Here is a 25,660-nt window from a genome sequence, read left to right on the forward strand (position 1 = left end):
GGTGAAAAGGAGCCAGCATGAATCTGGAAGCTGCTCAGCTCTGTGAGTGCAGCCCTGCGCCTGAGCTGGGGTGGTCAAACTTCTTGACCCTGTATGTCAAATCTTAAAACCTTTGTATGGCTGGGAGCCACCAAACATATACCACACACCTCGAATGGCTGGGAGGAGGAGACTTGGGAGAGTGCTTCACAGGGAAGAGATGACAATGGCTCCCCAGGGTGTCCCATTGCTCTGCGGTGGGAAGGGGCTTGGTGGATGTGCGGATGGTCCCTAAGGCAACCCCGCGGTGACGGCCCCAGCAGCCACTGCCTTGCCTTTCCCAGGGCCAATTGCCCAACAGCCCTGATGCCACCAGGGTCCTGCTATTCCTCATCTGATATGGACCCAGCTGTGAATGTGAGCTTGAACTGATCATGAACCATATGCGCCCTGAAAGTCCCAGTTTGGACATCCCTGTGACATACCTTGTTTCTCTGTAGGGCTTACCAGTGCTGGCACAGTGCTACACAAGTGTGGCTCATTCACATTGTGATGGCCATGGAGACAAATCCAGGGTTCCCTTACCTCATCCTTCCGGACCTCTGGTTCTGCTCCCCTCTCTGCAGAGCAATATCAAAGTATAGGCCAGGTCTGTGCTGTACCCAAGAACAGCAGGATAAAGCTAAGCAGCTTGCCTGCCTTGGAGCACTATGTCCCAGTTTGAGTGAGAGTCTCAGCAGAAATCTCTGAGAAATATTCATCTCTGGAAAGACTGTGGTCAGCAATCAAAAATCCTCAAAACCAAATCCCAAACATATGAAAACATGCATTTTTTGGAAAAAGGGTTTCTTTTTTCTTTGTCATTTTAGGAAAAGAGGCTTATTTCTGTAAAAATGAAAAATAAAAAAAGGAAAACACCCACCCTATTAAAAAGACCCAACCTTCAGCCTGTTGACATATGCACAGTCAGATATACACTTACAGTGAAACACCAGCACCCAAGAGCACCCTGTTACACACCCACACTGACAGAAGCACTGACACATGAACACATGGACGCTCTCTTTACACATCCCCAGAGCAGCCACCCCAGTGATGCAAACACATCCCCAGAAACTCACAGCCTCATTTTAGGCATTTAGACAGTGTTTCCCTGGCCTTCCTGAAGCACTGACTTCTTTTCATGACAGGCACTGAAGCAAGCACAACATTTATATAGCAACATACTCCTGCACTGGCTCCAAATGTTCCCTCCTAATGCGATGATAAACGTAATGGGCTTCTGATAAGATCATGTGTTTGGGTTAAAAGAATACTCAAGACCTACTCCAACCCGATGACTTAATTCGTATTCACATGGATGGGAAGGCAGCCTTTGAATAGCTGTGATCCAGGCCAGTGTGTGATCCTAACAGAGGCTAATTTGTTCCTGATTATGCTTAAGACCCCAATAAATCTGTCTGCTTGGAGTCTGCAAAACCCGAGGGAGGAACCGAATGGAGAGACTGGGATGTCTGAATTAAATGGAGACTGCCTAAATGATTAACCAAGTCTTACTGAACTGCACTGTCATGAGCCCTTCTGCTGTGCTGGTCCTGGAGAGTGGCTGCACCCTGCTCTCCATCACAGCGTGGGCTGAATGACACAACAGCTGAGAGATCAGGTACCCACTTGCTTTTATGTGCTTTGAAAAATAATGGGGAAAGTGGCTTTACAACACTAATTTTCTTGTAAGGAAGGAAAAAGAAAGGAAAGAAATAGTAAGTCCTACTATTGACACGCCATCCTGAAGCATGCAATGTCATGCTTTGAGGGGAGTGTTGGTGAGAAGAGCAGAAGGCCTGTCCATGAGGTTCTACTTCTGAGTGACAGCAAAGAGAGGGACTTCTTTAAATCATGAGAGCACTGATGAAGGCATCAACCTACGACAGCCAAAGGTGATGCATCACTGGGTGGGCTGCTAAAAAGCAGCAGCTCTTCCTACCACAGGTACTGAGCACCAGCTCCGACTCCTGATTCTTACTGTGGTCTTGGATGCTTGGTAGGTTACGTTTTGGGATTTACATTTTCATGAGCAAAGTGAAGAACGACCAGATTGTTTCTTCCTACGATTGCCCTCACAAAATAAAAGCTAACAGGCTTCTTCCCTTTCCACAGTGGTGTGAAGACAGCTCAGTTAAATCTGCAGAGTCCTACAGGCTCAAAGCCAGGGAAGGCAGTGTCAGGAGTGGTGTTTTTCTAGGAAGCAGTAGCTAACATCTTTATTTCCATCATGGTGCAAAATGCCTTTTATGTTCTCAACTACTGTGACATGAAATGCTTCCAGGGCCTGGGTAATATGAGCTAATTTTTGCCTCCATAGAGACCTACAAGCTCCCAAGACCTTTTGAAGGTCACAGTGCTGTACTGGTCACACATGGCCTGCATCATGGACTTGGTTCATCAATACCGTGGACTTCTCACTTCAAAGTTGAATCTGATTTGAAGGAGATATGGAGGAAGGGAACATGTAGGAAATCTGATTTGTCCTCAAGAAAAAAAAAATTACTTCAAAAAATTACAAAGCAGTTGCCTGGAAATCCAGCTTAAATCTAGAACAGCAAAATGTCTGCAGGCACAGCACCTGGCAAGAGACAGCACCTCTGGGGATTGACAACAGATGCTAAAGGATCCTGAGCTGAACTCAAGGAATGTATTCATTCAAGCAGCCTGAGCTCCTTTTCCCTGACAGCGTTCTTACTGAAGGCACAAAAATATTGGGGCCAAACCAAAGTTACTCTTGCTTGGGGAAAAGGCATTCTCCAGTTCAGCAACATCTGGGAATCCCTGAATGCTCCATGGCAGACATCAGCCTGGAGAGGGGGATTTGTTGGGAAGACAGACTAGCAAGACCTGGCCTCCTCACTACTGCATTGGGCTGCAAGATTCAGAATGATCTTAAGGGCTCATGTGCGTTGTGTGAACTCCATTTCTCCTTACTCCTTCAGCTGCTTGAGCACAGTGCAAAAGGCAGATTTTGGATTGAAATACAAGCCCCTCATGTGGGGTTTGGAGATAAAAGGATGCAAAGGAAAAGCAGAGGGTTTAGGCAATGCTTGGAGGCACCTGCCAGCCCAGGTCTGGATGAGCAGGTATCTCCCCATCACAGTTACCTGTTTGAAGTGAGGCTGGAAAATCACCAGTGAAACAAATGAAGTCTGGTACAGATCAGGAAGCAGACATGCAGGATACACACTTATCTGTCATAGGCAGCCTTCCACCTCATTAAAAAGAAAAAAAAATGAGATCAAGGGATCCAATTCATAGCACAAGGCACATCCTCCTTGAGGCTTTTAATGTCCGAGCCGCATAGTCAAAATGCTGGGGACAGACACTCTGGGCAGCTTCCTGTTTTCAGCTGGAACGCAGTGATTGGCATCAGCATAGTCTTCTTTTGTGCAATAACTACTATTTTTTTTAATGGCCAGACAAAAAAAAGGAGTATTTTTAAGCTCAGCTGTTTACTTGGGGATGTTTCCAATTCTAACAAGCCTCATGCCACATAACTGTTTGTCCGAAAGAGAAAAAAAAAAAAGGGGGAGAAGAGGGGTACAAAAATGCAGAAGCATTGTCTCAGAGTAACAAGTTCTTGGAACAGAGCAAGCTTAATTTTAACCCCTGGAAGGTCTGTCCAAAGGTGTCCAGCTCTTTTCAGACATGGTGAGGGACGAATCACAGGCTCACTCAAGTCAGCAACTCGTGTAGAAGCAGGATTTTACCACCACATCACTTAACTGGCATCTCCAGCGCTGGTGTTTAAGTTCAGATGAGAAGAAATGTATCCAGAAGTTTCTATCACAAAAGGAGAAATAATTCCACTGCAGATCACAAGAACCTGGCAGCTGAGCGATCGCAGAACCTGCTCCATCTATTTCTATGGGAGTTTCACCTTTGGCTTCAGTGGGAAGAGAGTGAATAACATGGCCTGCTTCCAGGATATCTGCTAATCTCTTCTTTAATATTGAAGAAGCCAGAGACAGAGAGAGATTTCCTGCTACAGTAAAATATTCGAGAGTTATTTTCCTTCCTGGATGTTCGAGTTTGAGAAGAGGAAAAACCATTACACAGAGCTTGGGCAGACCTTGCCGAATAAAGTTGCGTATCAATAAATTGTGACGTTTTCCTTCCATGAAATAAAACAGACACCTTGGAAATGAAGGCAACACGGGTGTTGCAATCTACTGCAGAACATCCAGGGGCCTCGCAGGAGGCTTTTTTCCCCCTGTACAACATGACAATCGTGTCTGAGCATCTCCTGAACCGAGCAGGGCAGAATGCGGAACGCGGCTCCCTGGTAACTCAGCTGCTTTGTGGAAATACATTCCTGGGCTTGTCTTTTGTCTGGCGTGAGCCGGCTCCTCAGAATGATATAGCGGTTTGGGCACAATAATTATGCAATTGATCTGCATGCTGCAGACAGATACAATTACAACTCTCTCACAGAGCCCGGCACTGAAATTGGGTATTTCACCTCCAAGAACACGAGGCTTTGTTGATTAAGAGAAGGATATTTCCCGTCGCTGGCAGTGGTAGTAAGACCTTATCGGCTCTGCGGCTCGCCAAAGGGAGCCAACGTGGCCTTCCACCAACCCCGGGCAATCAGGCATGTTCTAAAAGCACTACAACACATGTTCTGGTCACTTCTAATCTTGTTTCCCTCCCTGGGTGGTTGGATAAATCAGAAAAGCAGAGCTGGGAATGTTTCAGTATTTCCTCAGACTTACACAGATTTATTAGTTAAACTTGGAGACTGTCTGACTGAAAATCTTAAGGTTTCTGTGGCACATGGCAGCAACCACTATGAAGGCAAGAAGACTAGCCAATGTGGCCCTTCCCGACACCTGGCCCACTTCCTTGGGAAGCTGGGAAGGAACCCAAGAGAAAAAAACAGTGGTGCCAGTCACCAGGGAACACAAACTGCTTGTTTGTGCGTGTGGTTGGATGTTATTATGTTATTGCAAAGGAAGGTCTTGTGCTCAGCATCATCCTCTAAACACAGCAAGTTGCTGTTGAGTCACAGAAGATGCTCTAAGGAGGGAAGCATGGCCAGCCATGGAAGCGCTGATCCACGGAGAGCAATGCGTGAGGGATGCAACAAGCAAAGGAGTAATTCTTCTGTTGGGCTCTCATTGTAGCTGTGTCCTAAAAACCAAAGCTGGAATGAACTGGGCTGGAGTCACTGGCCTAGGGAAAAATGCAGGCAAATACCACTCCAGCCCACATTCTCCCCCACAAAAAAGCATCTGTCCTTTGTTTTTTGCTGCCTGAGATGCCTGCTCTCTCTGCTCTGTGGCTCAGCTGGCCCTGCTAACATTGTACTACTAATGATGACAGTCTGAAAATCACTTTAAGAGACTTTATGACTATGTTGTGATTACTAACTTGCCAAATGAGTGCTTAGACATTTTAGAGCATGTAGCCACACTCCCACGAGCTGCAGGAAACCGCCAGCTTCAAAGTATTTGCCTTAAGCTGACGGATTCACACAAATATCTTCTGAATGGCCCCGGTCAGTAAATTCATTGCTACTTGCTATCAAATTCTGCTATAGAACCTCAGCTTCTGAATCGACAGCAATACTCTTTCCCAAGCTCCTTGGTCAATGCTTTAGTCTTATTGATGCCCTGTGAGATGCTGAGTTTCTCTTGCAAGGTGGCTCGGTTTCTCCCATGCTGTTGTTCTACTGAAAGCTGCGGGCAGGGTCAGCCAAGGCCTATTTAATGTTCATGAAAGAAGGCAAAATCACCATTAGCTGCTGTGTGGGGCCAGGGTTTCGGCAGTCAAAGCTGTGTTCCTGTGCAGGGGAATGAGGAAGGGAGGGGAGAGGATGGGAGCGAGGCGCACTCTCAAAGCATGCCCACAATGAATATGGATGGTCATCCATCAATTTACTTTAAGCACATTACTCCTCTGTCAGAAAGGGGAAAAAAGGAAAAAGAAAGAAAGGAAAGAAAAGACATATAAAATTAGGTTTGTGTCACTCATTTAACACTGCAATTTCCCTAGAGGATTATGCACCAAACAGAGATAGCAAGCTCATGAATATTAATCATTTCCCTGAATGCAATGCAGCCCGCCAAACAATAAGATTAGGGGAAAGTGCTGTGCTTAATTTATGGATAATGGGAGAGGTAAAGGATAGAGCTCTCACAAAGGTAAGGCTCACAGCTGGAGGGAGAGGCCTCTGAGCAGGAGGAGGACAGATCCAGATTTGTAAGGTAGAAAAAAACACTTGAGGCCAAGCAGGAGTGAGAGAAAAGGTGTTTAAGGATCATTGTCAAATTAAAATCATACTTCTCCCTGAACTGGTGTCTAATGCTTCAAGCATGCCAGAAACTGGTGGTAAATTCAAGAGCTAGGTGTATTTATTTTCTCTTTTCCTCTACTCTGTGCCTTCTCTTTGTATTTTACATCCCTGAGGCCCTGATCCAACTAAGCAGGGAGATGTGTGTCTAACCCAAAACATTCACATTCTGCAGTGGGACCACTCACATGTGGAAGTGAGCGGAAGCGCTGCCCTGTTTTGCTGTAAATAGGCTTTAGGAAGAGTCCCTTATAAGCAAAGGAGATAAAGTGTAGCAATAACACCACCAATAAGACACGATTGAAAACCCCATAAATTACCTGGCAAACTTAAGGGTAGATAGAAGTTCTGTAGCAACTTCCCAGATGTGGTTCAATGTGTCTATCAGTCTTTACTCATCTCTTTTCATATTACTTTCTCTCCCCCTCCCTTCTTTTTTATTGATCTCTGCATCTTTTTTATCATATCCTTCTCTTTCTTCAGCCCTGGTGAGCTAAATCAATGCATAATGCACATCACACTCAACAAAAGGAATGCAAATGAAAGCAGCACTCTTTTTCAATGTCCGCACATATATCTAGATGCATGTGTACAACCTTGGTGTGTGGGAGAGTGCACGCCAAGGACAAGGTGCTCAGCTGCTTGTTAGACACCCATTTCTCAATGGATCAAGTGCAAAAAAGCTCTGGGTTCCCACAACTGCAAATCATAACTCTTACAAATGGGGCCTGTTTTACACAGGGCTTGAACTTGGCTGAGATCCGCAGTAATCGCAGAAATCAGTTATCCCAGGAGGAATTAAGAGCAAGGTGAAAGAAAAGCAGCCAAGAGATAGGAGAGGGGTGCATCAGTCACAGCAGACATGACTGCGGTTTGCTTGGCTCCTACATACCCAAAGGCCAAGTGAAACTTCTCCACTGGGACCCGATTCTGTGCAGGGAAGGAGATAAAATGTGCAAAATGCACTATGCAAAGGAGAGGTGGGGAGTAAGTACTGATGATAGATTTCAGGATGGGGAAGGGTGAATGTGCCACAGAACTTAAAGGAGGAGTACTGCCAGATGCTGCCATTAATTAATTAATTAATCTCACTGTCACTCTTCAGCATGTTGCAGGAAGAAAACGCTATTCATCTTATCTGTTTTCTGTTACTCGGCTTTGTGTTCAGAGAAGGCCAGGACAGCCTGCCAGTAAGACCACACAGTTTTCTTCCCTGCCTCCCTCCTTCCTTCCCCCGCACCCCTCCTCCTGTGGCAGAGCAGATTGATCCACTGTTATCTGATTAGAGAGGAAAGGAGGAAGGAAAACAACACTGAGAAGAAAAAAAACCTCTAATTTTATTACAGGCACTAGCGCAAACTGTCTTGAGAGCCTCGTGCCATTTAGACAAAGGAAAGTTGGGCAATTAAAAAACCCATAAGCCTCATGATCCTAAAAGGCAAAGGGAGCAGGAAAGGCAAAGGGACACCTGCAAACAGGCTGCCTCCATCCTTAGAGATACCCCGAACGCAGCTGAACATGACCCTGAACAACATGCTCCAAATTGAAGCTGGATCTAACTTTAAGGTTAGATCCCTCCTTGGACCAGAGACCTCCAGGGACTCCTTCAAATCCGGATTATTCTGTGAGTCATGGCTCTAAGTCTAAAGCTTGATGGTGTTTGAGGGCTCTGTTGTATCTCTCTTCTACCAAATGAGGTGACTTGTGTGGTCTCTGCTTTGGAAGGAAGAAGCTCACTTGGGCTTGGCTATCAAACCTCCTGCTATGAATCTTTGCGTGGTGATGCCCCTTCAGCCCTGCCTTTGCAAACAAAATGTTTAGTGATTATTCTCAGCCATGTGGGACCCAATCCTGCAGACAATTTGTGACAAGCACTGCATTCACTGCTGCGGTTAGAGTTGCTGAAGTCTAAAGAATGCCTTGTGGTAGTTCAGAAACATGCCTGGAAGGAAATGCTTGCAAGATCAAACCCTGAGGCCCCCAATTCAGCAAAACCTCCGAACATGTGTTTGAGGCTCATGGCATTCTTTGGTGAAGGGGAGTGATTCCCTGGGCTCTAAAGAGCTACATAATACAACAAGAACATCACTGCAAAAATAACACTGTCTGAAATAATTACTTCTTGTCCTACAGGATTATAACATGTGTTAGTCTTGTAAATATGGAAATAAATTACACTTATTTTTCTATGCTCCTCAAAAAGGGACTCGAGCATTCCAAGAAAACACCCCGCCAGTTTCAAAGAAGACTTTTGTTTGGCTGAAGGCAGAAGACCCAGTCTTATATTATTATATTGTGGAGAATGCTGAATTTTTGCACTTTTTGATTGTTATTTATTATGCAATATGCACAGCCACTCTCTTCCTCAACATCTTCATGTTTTCTGGTGAGATTTTAATGCTTGACATGTTAAAACAGAATACAAACCAGCACCGTTCATTTGTAGGAAAGATAAGCCAGCCATTTATCTTTAGCTCTAGATATCCTAATTCATGGTGCTCCAGCACCCACAAAAGCCAATAGGACCTGTTTCACAGGTATTACATCCTCTGAACCTGTCTTAGGGACTTGATGAAGGCAGTGTTTGCCCCAAAACAGCAGCATCTGGTCTGCCCTTACACATGCACACCAAGGCCATCACCACCACAACAGTCTCACCACCACCACCACAGCTGTAAAGCCACCTGACAAAACACCTGTAAGGTGTGTACCCATGCACTTTTCCAGTGATTCAGCTACTCTCATTCACCTGAGTCCCCATATTCTGCATTTCACAAACAGGTTGACCTTATTCCCTTTTGCAATCCAGGACCTGCGCAAAACCACAACCTTCCAAAGCCCACGACAAACAAACAACTTTTTACCTCTGGAATTCCCCCTTCCTTTTCAACACAAGCAAATCTGGAAATCGCTTCCTCTGCAATGGCACAGAAATATCTGTGTGTATGTTTTCATTGTTTCATTTTCTAATCATATTGCTGTCAAACAGGTTTTTTACCACATTCTGAGCCAGCGCTGTTGCTGGTCCTGGAGATGAGTATGTATACAGGTACAGAGCAGGCTCCTGCACTCACCTAGCAGGACAACGCTGTGTGGTCCAAGGCTTGGGACACCCCACTGTTACTCCTGTCTATGGATCATTTGGAGCATGATGCAGCTCCTGCCCAGCCCACACAACCCAGTTTCCTTAAGAACCAGTATACAAAGGGGAGGACCTGGGTCATGTCCTAACGCAATGCTGGGATGTGGTCAAAGTACAGACCTAGACCTGCTGTTGAGCAGGGTGATACAGATGCAACTACACAGCTCCAACCCGACCCCTTGCTGGAACCTCGCACTCTGCCTGACTTTTGGAGAACCCAAAACATTTGCATAAGTGTTTATCTCACTTTCAAAATATTATGACTAATCTCTTTCGGTGCTTGAGGCTCTAATGCAGCAAGTTACTTGAAACACAAATCTAACTTCAAGACCACCAATAGTCACAATTAGCTTCCACCATAAATATGCTCAGATTTCAAAAGAGCTATTTACATATGTAAATATGTAAATAAGAGCATCACCAAATTAGGCCCCAAGTCTCACAGTGTGGGATGCTGAAGTAAAACTGTAGCCGTTATGACGAGACAAGCAGTCCCCAGCTTACCACCCAAGGGAAACATGGTGCCTGTGAGGTCCTCTCTACGTTGCTCCAGGCACAAGAGGTAATCATCAGATTGCCCCAAAAGAGCAAATTTCAGTCTTGCCAACATTATATTATCTGCTTAGAACTGATGCCCTGAGCTGAAGGATCACTAGATGGGACCAAGTATTCGCTTGGTCAGTCCGGATAAGGAATTTCATAGAACATCTTGAGAAGAAGCCAACCCTTTATAAACATTCCCTTTGGTTGCAGAAGCTCTGCAAGTTCCATCCTTCCCCAGTCCTCACTGGGCCCTGGTTGGGAAATGCAATCCCACAATTTAGGGCTACCCCACAGAAGGTGCAGTGCAAATTGGTCTCCATTTCCCTTCTCTGCCTCCAGCATTCCTAGAGAGTTTAATAAATATGTAAAGCTCACAACTGCAGCCCTGCTATCCCAGATAGCTCCAGCATCTTCCGGCCATTGTGCTTACAGGTTTTGCTAATCAGAGCAAACCAGGCTTGCAAATGAAATCTGATTAAGTAGTTTTCACCTCTGAAAAAGGGGATTAGCTAGACCTTTGATCCTCAGATATTGATTTGCAACTCAAAAGGAGGTGTGACCTCAGCTGGACTTGCTTCTGGTCTCAGTCCCTTCCCCTTTCACTCCTCCTCCTGTTTACCAGGAAAAAAATCAGTTCATGTCTTCTCACATAGCCAGATCTAAAGCCTATTGAAGGCAGTGGAAAACCACCCACTGACTTCAATGGGCTTTGGATCAGTCCCACAATGGCTGACTTAGCCTTAAGTCCTAGGCTGTTTCAAAGCCAGCAGAACCAATTTCCCATCAAAATGACCAGAAGCTGGGAAGATATGTTCGCCTTTCAAACCTACGAATTCCACCTTTTTTTCTCTCTTCCATGACAACTCTTCAGTTGGAAATACTGAAAATACTGTTGATTTTTTCCACTTGCACTCTACATAGAGTTGTTGCCCACCGTGAGCAGACTTACCGATACAATTAAAGGACAACTCCTGCAGGCAAAACAGGGAGCAGCCATCACCGTTGATCTTGTTCATGTCATCACATTCTTCCCCCAAGTCTCTGTAGGCAGGGCACACACATGCAAAAATGAGTCAGATGGCAAATGGCAACATCCTGACGATCGCTGCAACCCCTCTGCAGAACCCCAAAGCCCTCAGATCTAGTACAGCACTTTGTGTCCTGACCCTTAAAATACCTCTCCCTTTCTCCTCCAGCCCTGACTTTCATCATTCCTGGTTCACAGGCTTGCCTGGCCAGTTCTCTCCTGCACATGTGGATACCACTTGCTGTTCTCTGATGAGGATATGAGCAACTTCCTTCATAGTTGGTGTGGCTGCAACTCAGCAGGTGGGGAAAAAAAGAGCAGGAATCTCTGAAACTCTTTGTATTAAATCTGGAAGGGCCAGACTGTGACCCCAGCATGGGAATAACAAGGCATAAAGCCTGGTGCCAGGCTATTCCAGGTGAGAGCATGCAGAGGAGAGCAGGTGGTGTTGGGAATGGGATCCTGCTTCACGCCAGCCCGCATGGTTCCAGCAGCATGCAGGGAGAAGAGTGCGAACCAGATGAGACAGGGGCTGCCACAGTTGTAAGTGGGGCCACAATCAAAGAAGCTGTGACACAGTCTGGTTCCTGCTCACTCTTGAGGCAGCTCAGCTATTGTTCGACACTTGCTGCAAAGCCACAAGTGATGCTTGAGGAATGTGCAAACATAACAGTAGGAGAAAAGTTATGGAAAGCAAAATTAATCTGTCTTTCTCCACCTCTGTCTCCAAGACTGCTCTGGATTCATATGTTGTTTGGTTATTTCCTTTGATTTCCCTGCCTGTTTGGCCTCATCCTGCAAATACTTGCTGCCAGGTATATCATTTGACAGAGTTGTACTATGTGATTGCTGATCAGCGTTATTTCAAACAAATAATACTGGCTGGATTGAGCACTTGCTTATTGTTACTTCCATAGTTTAAATAATTATATTACCTAATGCCAGGAAGCTTTGAAGCAGGTGGCTTCAGGGCCAACATAGCAAACGAAGAAACCCTAACATAGTTGTGAATGATTTTCTTTTGCATTTTCAGTGGTCTGGGAACTGGGAGCGGTAAGAGGGAGGAGCTGGTTGAGAACATGCAATTCCCAGCACTCTCCCTCAGAGGCCAAATCTATCACCTCCAAATACTCCAGTGCTCAAACAAGAGGTTGCACCAGGAACCTGGCCCAACACAGGGCAGGGCTTTGCCCTGTCCACCAGCTGCCAGACACATGGGACTCCATGTGTAAGGACAGCATCAAAGGCTATGTGAATTTTTCCAGTGCCTGCTTCAGCTCCATATAGGAAATGTCATATGCATGTATAAAGATAGAGATACATGAACAAACAGCATAAACAGCATATAGAGTTATGTCCATATTGATCCTGCTGTCTGGACTCCATTATCTGTATCTCTGTCTGTATCTCCCGGTGCCAGGATAGCAGGGCCTAAGTTCCAATTAAATGTCATCATCCTGGTAATCATCAGGCACATGAGTCATTATGTACAGATGAGAGCTGGCCTCAACTGAGGAGACATCAGAGGTCATCAATTCCTTTCTAGTCTCAGATTCTGGCTGAGTAGATGTGCCCAGGTTTATCTGTTTGCTCGCTCCAGACTTACATTTGGATAATCCCGTCTCCACAGTATCCACTTCCAGAGATATAGACAAGCTCCGGGGAAGGCTCGCTCTCCTCCCTCCCGGAAACAATGATGACCTGGTACGTGTACGTGGTCCTATCGCTCAGCTCCCTGCAGGACAAAAGGAAACACTAAGTGATCAGGACAACAAAGGCAGTAGCAAAGGGCAGAGAAGGAGGTACTGAAATGGGGGTTGGCTGCCAAAAGAAGCAAGTTTTAGTTTCAATCAGGTCCTCGGAATGTTCCTAGCTCATTTTGATAGGATTAATTTTGGGTTGGATGTCGCTGCTTACATCTGTACCCACTATAGAGATGGTGTTGCACTGATAACATGGCAGTGCATCAATCCTCACCACACACAGTGGGAAACAGTTACAGCATTTGAGAAACCAGCCCTGAGCTTCAATGTGTTTAGCCTTGGATAAACACATTGTTTATCCTCACCTCTCCTTGTCAGGGACAGCACTACCTGCAAGTCTGCAGTAGTTTATTTAAGGAACTTAAAATACCCCATGAACACTGATTACTTCCTGAACAGCCCTGAGCTCAATCCAACTGCAGCTGGAGCCAGTGGGAATTTGCCTATTGATTTAAGACAGAATTGGACTGGGGATGTTTCAGTGATAAATAAGTTATCCACTTTGCATACAGGTATTGAAACAATAGAATTAAAAAGCTTTCTTCCTCTCTAGGAGAGTGCAAAAAATAAGATCCATGCCACAGCACTGGATCCTGGGATTAACGTTGAAATATTCACAGAAAGAATTAGCAAACTGTTACATATTTATGCAAAGCCATAATTACCTAAATCCTGTGCATCTGTAAATGAGGAATCATTTTTATATGTGCAATACAGAAATAATATAAGCCTAATATAAATGTTTAGCTCTTTTACAATGCCTTTTACATTATCAGAACTCAAAACGTTCCACAAAGAAACTCATTACCATTATCCCCATTGTGCCGATTTGTAAAGCCATGGAGTGGTGAAGGCAAAATGATTTGCTCAAAGTCATCAATCAGGCTAATTGCAGAGCCCATAACACAACCCAGCTCCTTCCCAACCCACGCCAGTCCTCCACTTACCATGCTCATATTGCCCCAATTACTGACAGCAATATACAAGTCTTTTTGTCACAGGAACTTTGTCAAAAAGCACGTATTAATGAAGTGTATACTACGAAGCGATGTATCTACTACACCCAGCAACAAAACCACTGAAGTAGGTATCAATGGACCATAGTTACTGAAATCTTCGAGTTTGGGAAAGAAGTATCTCCTTACAACATTCATTAAATTAACAAGCATGACTTAAACTCTCATATCACACATGATATTTCACAACAGAGCCATTCCTCATGGATACTATGCCTGCAAAATAACTGTCATTGAATGAACTGCACACGAACAGCGCTGGGATTTGATTCTGTGTTATCGCACATGGTAGTGAAATGGGGAATGAAATGCAGTGGAATAAAAACAGAACTGGCTTTCTCATTGCCGCTTCACCTGATTCCTGTCAGCAACAGTCTGTGGCTCCTATTAGCTAAATTTGAGAGTTCACATAGCACAAACAGTATCTTAATTCACCTACAGACTGGGGAGACTTCTACTCAGATATTGGTTAAGACTGTTTATTCAAAGTGAAAAATGCAAACTTCTGCCCCTGGGACCTGTTTAAAACAACTGGTTTGGACAAAAAATAAATATAAAATTATAGGAAGTAACTTAAGTGGCTGAACACCCACTGATGTACAATACTGAGATTTCACTCCCTGATAAATCCACTTAGTAAGATTTCAAGTTTCTGCTATAACCTCATGAAAGCAAAGCAGAGGCAAGCTTTGATTATTAAAGAGTTATTTCTCAAGTTCTTTCTCAAAATCGTTCATAAAATCATAGAATGATTAGGGTTGGAATATTTAAGATTAACAAATCTACTTGCAGAAACATGGATTTTGTCACTGGGGAATCTGCTAACCACAAAAAGGTTCAATTCTTAGAAAAAGCTGTTAACAAAGGAACAGTTCAGGCAGCAATAACAGCTACAAAATCAATCAAGCCCTGGTGCTTTCTGATGTGTTAAGATGACATGCGTGAGTGCAAAACAGTAGTGTTCAGATCCTGATTTTTAGTGTGATTTCCAGCAATGCCCACAGGTGATGGGCAGGAATTGAGCTCACAGCAGAGTGTGCCTCTGCGAGCATGCTTTAGTCTGTGGGAGTGCTTGTGTATGCCTGTGTGTACATGTAAGCAAATGGAAAACAGGAAAAGTTCACATTTGTTTATGTACAGGGCGGGAAGTTGGCAGAACATAATGAAAGAAGACATAGTACTAAATAAAGCACGGGAGAGCATATGGTGTTTATGAATTATTAGGTGACTGGAGATGAATGTGTATGTGGGTGAATAAGACAGAAAACTGGAAATGAAAGTTATTAGGTGGGGAGAAGTCTGGTCTATTTAATTGTATGGGTTGTGAAGGAAAAAATTCATATGGGGAGAGGACCCTGTGGACACCGAAGGGTGACTGCTGGCTTTGTGGCTCTGGGTTTTGGTCTAATCCTGTCATCTGCCATATGCTGGGGAAGGGAGATTTCCAACTGCAGCCTGCTGCTCAGAAATGGAAATTGGTATGTCATGACAGGCAAATGATACCTATAGTTTAGACACACAAGAAAATGCAATTTCTTCTCCAAAAAAAGAAGGTGAACACAATATCTGACTCCTTACACATACATTTAGGTATTTGCACAGCTTGGCTTCTCTTACTTCTACACAGTCTGGGTATGAAATAGCTATTAAGTTATTTATGCTCACAATACCCCATGAGCTATGAATGGAATATTCTCATCTTAGGTAAAGTACAGAGAAAGGGAAGACAAATGCCTGGAGACATATGGTCCCTGTAAAGCAATGGCAGGACTGTGAGCCAGCTCTCCAGTCCCACTGCAGCCATGGGGCCAATCCTCCCCATCCTCGTCCCAGCTCCCCTTTCAGACAGACCAGTTGGAGCTACCTGGAGCTTCACAATATTCCCCATGCTGGAGATGGCTGTCACACCCAGGGCAGCACCAACAAACCAGTCATGCCCAGAGGAGATGGGACCTGTGCCCTCCAGCATCACACAACCACAGCTGGTGATGTGTCTGGACCGGAGCATCAGAAAGCCACCTTAGAGACTCAAAACTCAAGCCACCACGTTTCCAGATCACCCTGGCCTGATGCAACTAGCGGCAAAAACCTGCCTGAGCTGGATGTGGCATTCCACATCCCAACAACTGGAACCTGAGATACTTCTATCCTCCTGAACTGTTAAATATATCATATCGACAGACACTGAGAGCTTTAGCATTCCTTCACAGTACCCACATTTTGGAAAAATATAGCTGCTAAAGGGATGATACATGCAATACTTTGGCCAGTAATCCAGTACCATAGTGAGGGAGGGAGGAAGGAATGCAGGAATGAAGAGGTGGAAAAAAAACAACAAAAGAATTTATTCTTTCCTATATAGTTATAGGGCACCAAGGTCAATATTACACACTGTCTCTGGAGATGTCAGAAAGTCCAGCTCTGCTCCAAGTGATGATAAAAGTGGGATTTTTGACCATTTATTTTCTCTCCTGCCTTTTCTTGGAGCTGAGGGCACACTAACAGCAATAACCTGCTCTTTCCACTCTGCTGTCAGGCAGGTCGGATGCATGACGGCTTCACACGATGCTTCTTAAGGAAGTGAGAGAGAAGAACATCTTTAACATTAAGGATGTGAACAAACACTCTTTTAAATTTATATCTATGGTCTTTTAATGACCTTTCTGAGAACTGAGTAAGCCGCATTGATCGCTGCAGCTTCCGCCGTGGGGCGGCAGTCTTATTAAAAAGCAATGACTCAAGCCCTCTGTGTAGAGGGGGAATTAGGATGTGCCATGTGAAACACCACGGGGGCAACTTCTCTGTCTGCTGTGGCAAGTGACAGATCCAGGGTCAGACATATAAAACTCTCTAATTCTTTTCCTGTTTTTACTGGGGAAGCTGAGCAGCAGAGTTCATGTTGCAGAGTCCTCCGGGCAAAGGACCTCTGCTTTCAGTTTGGGTGTTCCTGTAAAACTTATGGGAAGAATTATACCTCTGGGAAGTTGTTTTCTATTCAGACTGAGGTGGGTTTAAAGGATCATTGAATTTACAGAAGCAACACGCATGCCCTCAAGTGCCAGCAGACCTGCAACCACATCTGCTCTATGCTCACTATGCTCACTCATGCTTCAGCATCTGAGGACACAGCACACAGTCGAGATGCAGTGGAAGCACCAAGGGAAAGCAAACATCCCACGCCTCTCTCCCTACTACAATGGCATAAATATGATTTTCTTACTACAGATAACAGCAGGGAGGGGGATTATACAGCAAAGACTTGTTTCCAACAAAATTGAAAATATCCTTAAGGCTGATGCCAGTTTCTGCCCCATGAAAACATGAATGGTCAGAAAGCAATCCTGTAATTTAAGGGTAAGATGACAAGATCTTAGGCATCCCCTATTAAATTAAATTCTGGCTGTCACAGGCAGCGTCATGTAGAACAGGCAAATTCCACACCTCAATGTCCTCATGAAGAAACCATCTTTCTTTGATCTTAAAAAGTCACCAAATTCTTGAGCCAAAAGACGTTTCCTGGACAGCTCTCCACAGCCCAGAATGAGCCCGGTCTGCCAGCAATATCCCTACTTCCCTCTAATACTGTCACCTTTGCTCTTTTTCTCCAGCAAGGAAACCATGTGGAGCAAAACAGGAAATCTTCTGGCAGCATATACTAGTGACCCCACACCTTCACTTGTTGCAGTGCTTTGGATCAGCTGCTCAGAGTGGTCTGAATACGACTACACACTGAAGAATCAAAGGTCTCATCTTCTGTCCCCTCTTGTGCAGTCTGGAGCTGCCCAGTCCATCCCGTCGTGCTGCTCACAGTGACCAAAACACTCAACACCATTTACAGAGGTCCTGAACAACCCCAAATATCCACTAAGTCAGTGAAACAGACATGTTTAGAGCCTCCCAGTCCTGGGCACCAAACTGGGGCTCAATGCTGCCAGGTCGGAGGATCTAACACTGCTCTCTTCATTGCTACTTAGGGAGTAGGTCATTCAACTGCACGGGGTTCTACCTCTCAGCAATACCACCATGGTGTTTTCAGGCTTCCCCATCCTCAGGTGCTCCAAAAGCAATTGATGAAGACTAACCCAGGGGATGAGGTCACTTTTGGGACAACCCAAATAGATCTGCTCCCCAACTCTCATCCTTTTTTCAGCACTGCCACTGACTGTACCAGCGCGATGGGTTTCTTCCTTTGTCTCCTCTTGCACACACTCCCCCTTGCCTTGCCTTTACTTCTTTTAATAAAAATGGCATGAGAAGCACGGCAGAAGATAATGAAGAGAATTCCTGCCCAGCTCTGCACTCAGGAGAGAGGAGGCGAGGGATGATGTAAACAAAAGACATCAAAATCCCAGGCTCTTGTGATGGGCTGTTTTCCAGCTGTGGTCCAATCTCTTGCTGTTTGGATAAACCCAGCACCATGACAGGTGCAAAGGCCTCAAAACAAGTCTCCTGCCTCTTCATTTACGTCTTCAGAAGACATAAATGCCAAACAAGCAGCCTTGCAGAGGCTTTTCTCTCTATCCATGATGAGATAGGTCCCACACAGGGTGGTGGGTTTGCTCTGTGCCCTTGGCTTTTTTATGATGCATTTGGTTACAAGCAAATCAAAATCAGGTAGGCGACATACTAAATGACCTGTCATGGGCTGGCAGGGAGAGTGGGGACTGTACAGTGGATTTCTGCTCCCAAATCCAGCTTAAACCTCAACTGGGTATTTCCAAGGAAGAACACTGGAACCCTGAATAGATAATCGCAGCTAAATACTTGGTGGGGTGTTTTGTGTCATCAGGTGTCTGGGCTTTCTGAAGCCCCAAGTCTCACCATTCAAAGCAGCGGCTTCAATGAGCGAACTCAACTTTTCCTTCTGTCTGTATTTCTACTAACACCTAAACCAATCATCTTACCCACTCACACAATACCACGGAGACCCCACATATCTGAAATTGAAGTCAAAGGATGGGGGGATCCAATTTATTAGAAAAAGGACAATATGCTTTGCTCCATGAAATACTATGAACCAGTCACCACCAACTTTCATAATCACCACAAAATCAAACCAGGCAAACAGTCTACAGCTCTGCTCTCGCTCGGCTGGTGTAAATCTCATGTAACTTTAGAGACCTCAGAAAAACACTCCAGGTTTAAACCACTGCAGCTCAGCTGCTCATCTGTTCCTCTGAGTTGCAAATGTGTGCATTTGCTGCTCAGACCAGCTCCCTGCCTGCACAAGATGCCATGGCACAGGACTACACACCTGGCTGCAGCCCTCTGCTCTGAAACCCGGGTCCTGTTTAGGACCTTACACACATTTGGTTTTGAACATTTGGTTTTCACACAGACTGCTCTTGTGTCCTTCGCGCCGTAACCATAAGCTTTTAAAGTAGCAAACATATAGGTATATATGCAACTGATTAACTCCAGCATTTGATATAATCATCCAAGTATTTGCCCTGGTACCAATTTAAAACATGGTAGCACATTTAATAAAAACCAAAGTTTGCAGCTAAGACCTTAAAGATATTTCTTGGTTTTTTTCTCTAAAGAATATAAACTAAATATCAAGAGACAGTTTTCTACTTTCATGTTTAAACAACAAGAACAATTATCAGTCTTTAAGGTGGATGATAAAAAGAGAGGATCTAAATGAGACTGAGTTAAAAATCCTGGGATAAAGTAAATCCTCGAGGGCCAAGGCCTCACGTGGGTGTTTGCACTAGACAGGCAATTTCATGGCAGCACACAGGTTAAGTGTCAGAGCACCTGGTTGCTATTAGAAGCAGAGAAGGAGGGGGGAAATCTGTTGTGTTTGCTTCTTCGTCACTGCGATCAGATCCCAAGCTGAGACGGGAGTGCTTCTCAACATGAGCCTCAGATACAGCCACCACAGAGGGAAGCCAACTATGCTTTGACTGAGGAAGGAAATGCAGAAAGGTCTATTTCCAACCAGTAAAAGTCAGCACTTCTCTATTGACTTCAAGGGAACACTGCCAGCATCCACCCCATGAGGATGGTGCTATAGTGTACCGGTATGGCAAGGAGGAAACAGCACCACGACTGACAGGCAGGTTAGGACAGGTTAATTGCTTTAAAGGCCATCATCGTCACTAGTGAACCTTTGCCTGTTGCATCACGCCTCTCGGTGAGCATTGTCTGATTACTCACACCATTAATGACATCCCAGTCGTGCTGCGTTCCTCCGTGAAGGACCAGCAGCGGCAGCATCGGCGTGGGCTCTGGTGCTGGTTCAATCCACACTGCAGGAGAAGCACCTGATGCACACCCTACACAGAGGCTGGGACACCAACAACCACCTCTCAGCTTTTGGATGTTGATTGTTCACCACCAGGGCTGGGAGCACTTCAGTTGTTACCCTTGACCATTCACCAGGTTCAGCTCTCCCCATGGGCAGAAGGCTCTGCCCAATGTCATCAGCTTGGCAGAATAACATTCTTCAACTCTGAATCCAGATCTGACCTCTAGGATTTCCTTTCAATGGGCCTGAGCCAAGACCTGATTTTCAGAACTTAAACCCCTCCAGTTTCCATGTAATCCCACCAAAATCGTAAACAGAGCCATGGGAGCAGATGCTCGCAGTGCCTGATCCAAAGGCTCCTGCAGCCAGTGGAAGTTATTATGTGCATTTTCAATAGGGCTTAGGTTGGGCCCCAAGCGAACACAGATGTTTGCCGTTTTCTCTGGTTTCACCTCCACCATCCTTCCTTGCCAAAACTCCACTATGGAGGGTGAGGGCATGGGGAATGTGGCATCCTGAGGAGCTGCTCCTCAGAGGAAGGGACCTGTATGTATCATTTGTATGCATGAGAGACGCAAGTGCCATCACACACGCCGCTCAGCAGAGCCCACAGAGATGGGCGAGGAGGTGAGGTGACTATTCCAAAGGAACATTTTGTCATTTCCCTCTTTAGGGGCTCTGTGTTTTGCCTTAAGCCACTTCAGATTATGAGAAATCCTACTAGCTGGTCTCTGGTGGGATCTTTAATGGTTTAATAACTGAACATTACTGAATATATTTCCACTAGCCTCTTTCTAAAATCCCATCATGAGCTAATTTCCTCTATTGTCATTACATCTGCAACTGGTCTTACATTTTGTAAAACCCTGTACCACTGTGAGTAAATCATCTGGTTCACTGCACTGAGCTCTCCGGGCCAGTAATTTTAGTAGTGGCTGATCATTTGGGGTATCCAATTCCAGGCACCCTCCCTGCAGTACAATTTGAGCTTTATTTCCACCTTGCCCCTCCTATCACAATAAGTTCCAGGAAGATGCTGGAATCCAGGCATCAGCATGGAGATGCCCAATGCCACCATACATTTAAGAAGATCCTGGCCAGAAATGCTAAGATCAAGTCTGGGTGAAGCAATCATGCGAAGGGCCTGCAGTGTGCTCAGCACATTGCATGCCATGCAATGATATACCTAAGAGGCTTCTGCCTTCTGTTGTTGTACCCAAACAAGGAATTAAGGACAGCACAGGTATTTTAGTCTTCCCGCAGTGTTGTTTTCAAATCCTTGCCTGTTTGAGCAAATTTAACAGAGGCTTGGAATTTATTTCCTAGGAAAAGATGTTAAAATACAATGCCCAGGAAATGATCAGGCCAATAGTTCAGTAAAAGTAGCTGAAAAAAGCTGTGCTGGCTCACACTCCTGATAAAAAGGTAGGTAACACATTTCTGCTGCTCCTGTGGTATTTGAGGCTCACTCCAAGTCTTACAAGAGAGTTATTTTTAAATTGTTGCATAACACATGTCTGTCCAATATTTTTTTCCTCAATCAAGCAAAGAAAATGCATTTGTTATTCCTGGGAGATTTCTGGGGCTTCTTATCTTATTTAGAGCCCAAAATAAAGATGCACACAAGAAGGCAAAACATCAGAGAGAAATTATTATCCATGAGATAATGCACAGCCTAATTTACCACATATCTGAGACTGTTTCACCTGCAATAAATTATTTTGCCCAGCAGGAAAAGTCCTGTTTGACCTTCTATTTTTCCCCTGCAGCTGAAAACTCTGCTACTACTTCTAGGTCGTGAGTTCAAATTCCACTCTGGCTGGAAGTGATTAAATATATCAATTTCTAATAGTATCTATTTGCTTAATAATAGGATAGCTGTAAATATTCACTTTTTCAGGGACACTTGCATGTGGCTAGGTTGTAGTCTATGGGTGTGATCTCTCTGTGTATTGCCCAAGAGGTGCACTGGAGAAGCGAATCCAGTGCAGCAGCAGTCCCGAGGGAGTCCCTGGCTGGAGCAGAGCTGGCAGAGCCGAAGCCAAGTGTCATTCCCCGCATGGGGCAGTCCCTCTTTCCTGGCTCTTCCCATGCTCTCGAGTCATTTCATTGAGAGGCAGCTGGGGGTTATTCAGAGCAATCCCAGCCTTCAAAGCTACACCCAGGCTGAAAATGGGCTGCCCTGTCTCAGGAGCACAAAGCCATAAAGATACAAACCTGCCCTTACTACCTTCTTCTTGCATCACGTGCAGCCGAGCCAGAACAGGAGCTACAGACTGTGTCGAGTGCCAGCTACAGTTACAGCATTACATAAGGAACCGCAACAGCGCGGGATCACAAATCTATCACTACAGCTGGCACCAAAAGGCATCTCTGCACAGGCTGAGCAGAAAAGCTGCCTACTGAATGGGCACAGACAGACAAATTGTTCTTTCTCTTCTCCAGGGCAGGGTTAAGGCAATTTGGCAGAGGGTGGTGAAGGAAAAAATTGCTCTATCTGTTCTGCGTGTGCGGTCAGGAAGCAAGTTTTATTCTCTCGCAGAGATAACCTGGCACCTTTAATGAAGAAAGCAAGAAAGAAGGAAAGCCATCAGAATGTGGCTTCCAGCTGTCAAGGCACATCAGCCAAGTGGAGATGTATAACCCATGAGAGCAGCAGCACTGCTAGCCTCTAACATTTAATTCTGAAAGAAGGTACCTGGAGTATTTCTTCTGTAAAATGCCCAGCACACTACTGACCACTGCAAATAACAACAACTGCTAGCTGGTATTTAGCAGCCCAAGGTATGTGAAGGAAAGGTGGAAGAACAGCAAATGGAAGAGAAGCAGTGTTCCTCTTCCTGGCCCTCAGTAGAGCAGGGGAACATGCTCTGGCACAGGGAGCAGAACCAGTCATCCCCACTGCCACGCAAGCCTCAAGGGAAAGTTGGCAGAGAAGATGCTGCTGAGTGGATGACTCTCCTCCTACCAGCACTTCACCTCTGCTGGTGTCAAATGAGCCTATGACCAGTTTACCACTGTTGGAAGGGAAGGCGAGGGACAAGCAATCATCCTATATTTTTCTGTTCTTTCATCATGGGAAATTCCCTGGGTCATTAAGCAGAAACAGGGCAATCAATACTGGCTGGAAGGAGCTGACAATGCATCCAAGGCCAGACACAGTCTCGGAGAGGTATGAAGTGCTGCTTGCAGGGGATCGCCAGCACTTCCACTGAACAGTGGGGCTGCTACACTGTCCTACACCACCTGAATAGCAAACTTCACAACTTTGGCAAAACCAACCACAGGCAGCTCCGATACACTCAAAGCTCCACTGACACTTGGAGGCTTTTGGACGGGGACAGCACGGCCACTAATCCAGCTGGGAAACCAGGGTTAGAGAGGAACAGCTGAAACATTCACTCCTTAGTGCAAGGACTCCGGATGAAGAACTAGGCAAGAACTAGCAGTCCTAGTACTGTACCTGAAACAGGAACTTACAGGGGTAAGAGAAACCTGGTGGGACAGAAGGGGTTTTGCTTCTTGGGAAAGCTCGAAATAGCTCTGTCCATTCAGCACTGCAAACTAATGATAGGAAAGCTCGTAGGCATGAGCAAGAAAGAGTGAATAAGAATGAATCTGTTCCTGTTGAATCTTGATAGAAGTGTTTTGACTAGAGATGAGCTGTGAACTTTCGTATGGATACAGACGAGGATCTCTAATACATTACTAAAGAGAAATAATACAGAGAATTGTGTAATTATGGGAAAGAAATCTCCTAGATGCAGACTAGAGAACAAATGCCTTTCATAATGGCAGGTCTCTGGTACCAGGCATGAGAGCAGGCATCCACAAGACTCAACAAGAGGTGACTCTATTTTGCACTTATTTCTAGTAGCTGTAATAGATTGAATTGAAAGAGAAATTTGAATAAAAATCGATATTTGTCTTTCAGTTACCACTTTGAGCTCAACTCACAAACATTTCTCGCAAATAAAGATCCAAACCCCAAAAGTCCAAGTAAACAGGCTCAGTCAATGCAGAGAAGGATTGCAGTTATAATGTAGAAAAGACTAATTTTCAGGATTGGATGTCTCAAAATGGTGCATATGTTGGTATAAGACAACAATACGCGTGTTAGGATCAATACATTCAGGTTAAGCCTGGAGCTCTTCCTCACAAGTGAGAGGGGAAGCAGCAGTTGGTTCTATTTATCAATTGGAAGACAACTATGAACCATCAGTGGGATGTATGCACAAGAAAAGCAAATGAGGTCCTTGCACGCATTAAGGCAAAGCATTTCCAGGGTAGCTGGGTAAGTATTTGTGCACAAGGACATCTGGAATACCGTATACAGTTCTGAAGCCTGTTGGGAATCCAGATGTGTAGCACGCTGTTATCGCACGGACAACCTAGCAGTTCTTGCAGATAAATCTGGGCATGTAAAGTGCTTTCTTAACATTTCAGCCCTATCTTAGATACTCCCCAATATTTCCTGGCATATCAAGAGAGGTTTGGCATGGTAACTGTGGAGGAGAGGTGAGCAGAAGATGGTGATAATATGGGCTTCAGCTTTTGGTGTTGGGAGAACATCCACCCCCAGTGATCTGTATCTTGTTTGGGTGGAAATATGGTGTTAATTATCCTCATGACAGATGGATCTGGCAATTCATTTCAGCTGCTTTAGATCATGCATTCCTCTGGCTGGTAGACCTTCAGAAAATAGAGAAATAGATCTTCAAGATGAAGGAAGGAATGCCATAATAAGGACAGATGTCACCATGAAATTTTAGTGTTGCATTCAGCAAGGGACTTAGGTTTACATATCATCATTCTGATCATCATATTTTTCCAGTCCTCTGTTCAGCTGGGCCCCTGTCTTGTAAACTCCATCTTCCTATTGAGTTCAGGGGCTAAAAGGCACACCAATATTTGGCTGTAATGAATTACTGCTCATTATAGAAAGCCACTGCTGATTCTCCAGCTTTTCTGCTTGTTCATATTTGTAGGAGCCTTCAGACTAAGAACCATTTGCCATCTCCTTCAACTACTCATCATCTGGAGTTTCTTAAAAGTCACTCATCATAATGCCCTTCTGACTCGATACCAGTAACAAGTGGCAAAAGCATCAATAAAGCAAACCTTGAAACAAACAGTTGTTTCAGGTGAAGTACAACGCTAAAGAACACGATGTGCTAAGGACCTCTGAACATACCACAGCCACTCTCCAACTACCTGCAAACCTGATGATGGCAATCTCTGTCATTCTGCAATCACTCCAAGAAGCCCAAGTGATATCTGCACTCCACTGTCTTGGGTACAGTTAAACCACAATAAATGAGATGGCATTTACAAGCTTACACCAAATGGCACTCCTGATTCTAATAAAATGTATGAAAATATTGTATTTAATTAAACAACAACTGGACACAGATGACAACCAGTCCCCTCCAACCATTATCAACCAACAGAAAAGGTTTAGCTATAGAAAACATTTTTAAAATACCCCAAAACTGAGAAGAAAACCATATTCCCTGTATGAGAAAATGAAGTTTTTCTCTCAGTCTCTCTTTTTTCTTTCTTTTCAAGCAGTATCTCTAGGTGTCACTTAAGTA

The 25,660-nt window shown here is 44.8% G+C and overlaps 1 protein-coding gene across 1 annotated transcript in view; it reads right to left on the reverse strand.

The window, feature by feature from the left end:
* The window catches only part of PAPPA (pappalysin 1), a 179,660-nt gene that overhangs the window by 74,043 nt on the left and 79,957 nt on the right, over positions 1–25,660 (reverse strand). Inside the window, exons 8-9 of the mRNA XM_030507396.1 lie at positions 12,641–12,769; positions 10,957–11,048 (exon numbers count right to left, since the gene is read on the reverse strand). Coding sequence (XP_030363256.1) covers positions 10,957–11,048; positions 12,641–12,769 — 221 coding nt within the window. The remainder of the gene's footprint in view (positions 1–10,956; positions 11,049–12,640; positions 12,770–25,660) is intronic.

This window comes from Strigops habroptila, chromosome 15 (assembly GCF_004027225.2).
Source record: "Strigops habroptila isolate Jane chromosome 15, bStrHab1.2.pri, whole genome shotgun sequence".
NCBI lineage: Eukaryota > Metazoa > Chordata > Aves > Psittaciformes > Psittacidae > Strigops > Strigops habroptila.